The following is a 1,109-nucleotide window of genomic DNA, read 5'->3' on the forward strand; positions in this document are numbered from 1 at the left end:
GAGGCAGCCGAGCTGCGCGGGTGGGGGCGAGGCAGCCGAGCTGCGCGGGTGGGGGCGAGGCAGCCGAGCTGCGCGGGTGGGGGCGAGGCAGCCGAGCTGTGCACCATCTGTACCTGCAGTTTAGAGCTGGGTGGAGAAACACAGCCGAGCCGAGTGTTGCTTGTTTTTAGCTTTTTAGCTAGCTAGTATCGCGCGCAGCTAATTAGCGTTACGTCAGTACAGACAGGTGGATGGGGGGGGGGGGGGGTGCAGTTCGGTTCGTATTTGCGTCATAAAATTAGCAAATCATCATATCATTTATTTTTACCGGTACTATCGTGAATGATATATGGCCCAGCCCTACCAGAGAACCTCTGAAAGGAACCCAAGAACCCTGAGAACGTTTTGAAACATTGTAGACCCCCTCAGGAGTCTAACTGGTCTACAGCAGTCTCAGACCTGTGGGATCCTGACTTGAAGTCCAGCACAGAAGAAGAACAGGGATCTCACCAGTGACATTCTGGGGGAACCAGCTTCCCGAGCTCCTCTAAAGATTTCTCTGAGCGATACTCCTGCAGATACAACAAGGGTTCAGCTTCTCATCCATACAAACAGCTCCTACCAAAATGAGCCGAACAGCAGCCGAAAACAGATCATATGTTTGATGTCACGGTGAAGACAGGAAGTACCTGAACGAAGGCCACCGTCACTACGATGATGATGGCCTGGTAAAACAAAGAGAGACATTCAGGACAGAGCTGAGAATATAAATACTCAGAATATGTCTTTGTCTGATTTTAGCTGATGTCACTTCACAGTAAGCATGCTGAAGGTGTGGGGGTCAAACTGAACTGAAGTTAGACTTAGTTCACAATTCTATTATTCTTGATATGAGATCATCAGACCAGCTGCTTCTGGCCGTACCAAAAACCAGCTGAAGCTCAGAGGAGATCGAGTGTTTTCAGTCGTGGGCCCTAAACTCTGGAACAATCTGTCCATCAACATTCGACAGGCCACCTCAGTCTCTGCTTTTAGATCTCTCCTAAAAACACACCTGTACTCACTGACACATCTGTACTCACCGACACATCTGTGCTCACTTACACACCTGTACTCACTAACACACCTGT

General features: G+C 49.5%; 1 protein-coding gene across 1 annotated transcript in view; it reads right to left on the reverse strand.

The window, feature by feature from the left end:
* Window positions 1–1,109, reverse strand: part of atp2c1 (ATPase secretory pathway Ca2+ transporting 1) — a 39,462-nt gene that overhangs the window by 27,825 nt on the left and 10,528 nt on the right. The window contains exons 5-6 of the mRNA XM_037676055.1: window positions 669–704; window positions 490–551 (exon numbers count right to left, since the gene is read on the reverse strand). Coding sequence (XP_037531983.1) covers window positions 490–551; window positions 669–704 — 98 coding nt within the window. The remainder of the gene's footprint in view (window positions 1–489; window positions 552–668; window positions 705–1,109) is intronic.

Source organism: Nematolebias whitei, chromosome 5, assembly GCF_014905685.2.
Source record: "Nematolebias whitei isolate Nwh7 chromosome 5, NemWhi1, whole genome shotgun sequence".
NCBI lineage: Eukaryota > Metazoa > Chordata > Actinopteri > Cyprinodontiformes > Rivulidae > Nematolebias > Nematolebias whitei.